Source organism: Emys orbicularis, chromosome 9 (assembly GCF_028017835.1).
Source record: "Emys orbicularis isolate rEmyOrb1 chromosome 9, rEmyOrb1.hap1, whole genome shotgun sequence".
In the NCBI taxonomy this organism is placed as follows: Eukaryota; Metazoa; Chordata; order Testudines; family Emydidae; genus Emys; species Emys orbicularis.
This window is the reverse complement of record NC_088691.1, coordinates 60,677,828-60,680,754: the sequence shown is the minus strand read 5'-3', so window position 1 is coordinate 60,680,754 and position 2,927 is coordinate 60,677,828. Positions and strand designations below refer to the sequence as shown.

General features: G+C 44.5%; 1 protein-coding gene across 1 annotated transcript; it reads right to left on the bottom strand.

Moving 5' to 3' along the window:
- Positions 1-908: 908 nt before the first annotated feature.
- Positions 909-1,898, bottom strand: GPR148 (G protein-coupled receptor 148). Its single transcript, XM_065411401.1, has one exon. It carries the CDS (start codon positions 1,896-1,898, stop codon positions 909-911), a length of 990 nt encoding a protein of 329 aa, XP_065267473.1.
- Between the last annotated feature and the right edge of the window lie 1,029 nt (positions 1,899-2,927).

Below are 2,927 nucleotides of genomic sequence, written 5' to 3'. Positions count from 1 at the left end.
CCCCACTGCCCAAAATGTGGCTGCTCTAGCCCTAGGACCATACTGCACTGTGGGAAAACTTTATGCCTGCCCTGCATGTTGCAGGAAGTTTGAACAGCCCACCAAACCCATTGCAAACCCAGGAGGCTGCCTAGGATAGTGTGTTTGCAGATCGGTGATCAGAAGAGAATGGGTTAACATTGACCTGAGCTGCTGCCGTTTGCCCAGTAGGGGTAACTTCCATTTTCAATAGAGTGGAGTGTAGGTTGTTGGGATAGAGAGGACTAAAGAAATTGTCCCATGGATATGTGGGATACTTCTGGGTGATTCCCAGGACCCAAGTCAAGTGGGGCTGTGTCTACACTGAAAAGCAATAGGGCTCAGAGCCTGGATCCCAGCTTGACTCGAGCTTGGAACCTTCTGAGCCCTGGGTTAGAACAATTGCAGTTTACATGCAAGGGAGGTTAGGCTTGACCCCCGGCTCAAGCATGGACTTATGTTGCAGTGTAGATGTTCCCTCAGTCACACACTTGGGCACTCACTTTATTGAGGGGCAATGTTGGCCAAGGCAGCCAAGGTTAGCCATTGGTCTTTGTGTCATTGGCTCTTTATTTTTAACTTTGACCCCCCCACTACAGATGAGCAGAAATGACTTTGGTTTAATGTCTCCTCCAAAGAACGCCACTTCCAGCAATGGAGCAAGCTCTAGTTCTACATGCAGTGCACTGAGAATGGTCCCATGTTGTGATGTAGGAGTCAAGATGTGCAACCTTCTGGTAGTGAGGAGACAGTAGAACTACCCCAGCCATAGCAATGCCTTTGACACCTGCAAATAAAGATCTAGGTAGCTGGTGACATGCTTACCTATTGCGACAGGGCAAATACAGCCCCTTTGAGCTTACTCTACTGTAGGTACATTCTGCCTCACTTTATGGTGATACAACAGGTGACACAAGACTAAGGCGCTTCATTCTGAAAATGAATTTGAGAGAGGATGATATCTCTCTATATCGAAGCCCATACAGATAAGGCAACAAAGCTTTTGGCAGAACCGTCAGGACATTGCAGATTGTTAGAGACATCCATATTCCTGTCCGTAGTCCAATGACAGCATTGAGGTAAAGTAATGTTTCCACCACAAGGGCCAGAAGTGGAGAAAAGTAAAAGAATAATATAGTGTGATGCATCAAGAATGTCACGCTAGCTCTAGAGAAAACGCTTTCCCATATGCCCGATTGTCTTGTTTTAAGATACAGGATAATATAACAACCATGTATTAAAGCCAAGCAGAGAAAGAGGGCAGCAACTGAAAGCATATAACAGAGCTTCACAGCATCGTCTCCATGCAGAGTCATGACCAGTATTATTGGCACAGAGCATGTGTTCATGGGACACAGTGCGGGTTTTTGAGTCACCATCAGCACCAAGTAGATGATCCCTGGGAAAACACCGGAAGAGAGCCATATGAGCACGATCAGTTTTTTTGTTCGTGAAGAAGGCAAAATGGCAACGTAGCGCAAAGGAAACAAAATGGCCAAGAATATATCCAGTACCATGGCAGCAGCTGTGAGCAATCCCCCGCAGTAAGTCACGGCCAGCAAAAACAACAGGAGCACACAAGCATACTTGGGGAGCGTAAGGTTCGCGCCATTGAGAATGGCGGAGAGGGTGTAGAAGATTAGGTACATCAGATCACAAAGTAAAGCGTTCCCCAGAAGCAGGTACCTTGTTTCCTGGCGGATGCTGAAGCTGGAGAAAATCACAAACAAGATGGAGGGAATTACCAGGATGGCTGCCACAAGGCAGACAATTGGCGGGATCAGGAACATTTTCATGTCTGTATATGGAGGGGAGATAATCCATTCTTGCAACATGTACGTGGAAGGCTCATCCAAATCCAAGGTCCTGTTGGAATCCATCTCCCTCGGGGTTGCATTCAGAATCATTGTAGAGGCACAGGCTAAGAAGTTCATTTCTTTAGGATTTTTGGAGGACTGATTGACTTGGACAAAACAAGCTCTGTGTTGAATCTAGCCTTGCAAAAGCTGATGCAGTGGATGTAACGAGCCAGGGAAAGCACAACACCTTTTGTAGACAACTCTATACCAGTGTCCCCTGGTAAGACCCAAGGACAGATTGCTGAAATTCTGTAGTCCCCAAAGGTGCTTCCACAACGTGGAATATTTTCTTTTCTTTCTGCAAAAAGTAATGGTGCATGAGGAAACAAAACAAACCTTCCTGTGCTTTAAACTTCAAACCCTCTGTGAGCTCTTTGATCCGGAAATATATGGGTTGCTTGTTATTAGCAACTGGAGTTTGTTCTCATTGTATTACCACACCAAAGAGGCAGGTGGAATAGAGCTTGATTAAACAGATGTGATAGTGACATTCCAAGTGTACTGATGTAGTAAAGTCATAAAAATGATCAGATGATATTTTGTATCAATTCACAGGCAATAGCACAATTGACTGATTTGAGGGGGATCAATAAAAATGTCTCTGAGCTCCTGTTGTAAAATACCATCAAGATGGGTCTGTTTAATGAAATCATCTTATTTATAGATGGTACACATTTTTGACTGGCAGCTCTTTAGACATGTTTTTGTTAAACATGATACAAAGACTTTTCAGTTATCACAAACTTTCAACCAGTGTGTATGGTTGATTAGATTTGTAGTTTTATAAATAAGCAGTATCACATGCCATACAATATATGGGCATCCTTGCAGCATGCAATCCCAAAGTCCATTTGGATGCTAATTCCTGTTTGTTGTTGCCCCACAGAGCACTGCACTGCCATTTGTAGGGCTGAATTACTATTACTGATCTCGATCTCATTAATATGGTCTCGGAGTGCAATGAAAACAGAGCATATAGCCCCTGGTTTGTGAGCCGGGAACCCCTCATGTTTTTCCAAGAGTGCCCCACCTGGCTGAAAGAGCAATTGC

What these genes read in the sequence shown, in the direction of transcription:
- GPR148 (XM_065411401.1), bottom strand. Translation starts at nt 1,898, where the DNA reads ATGGATTCCAACAGGACCTTGGATTTGGATGAGCCTTCCACGTACATG.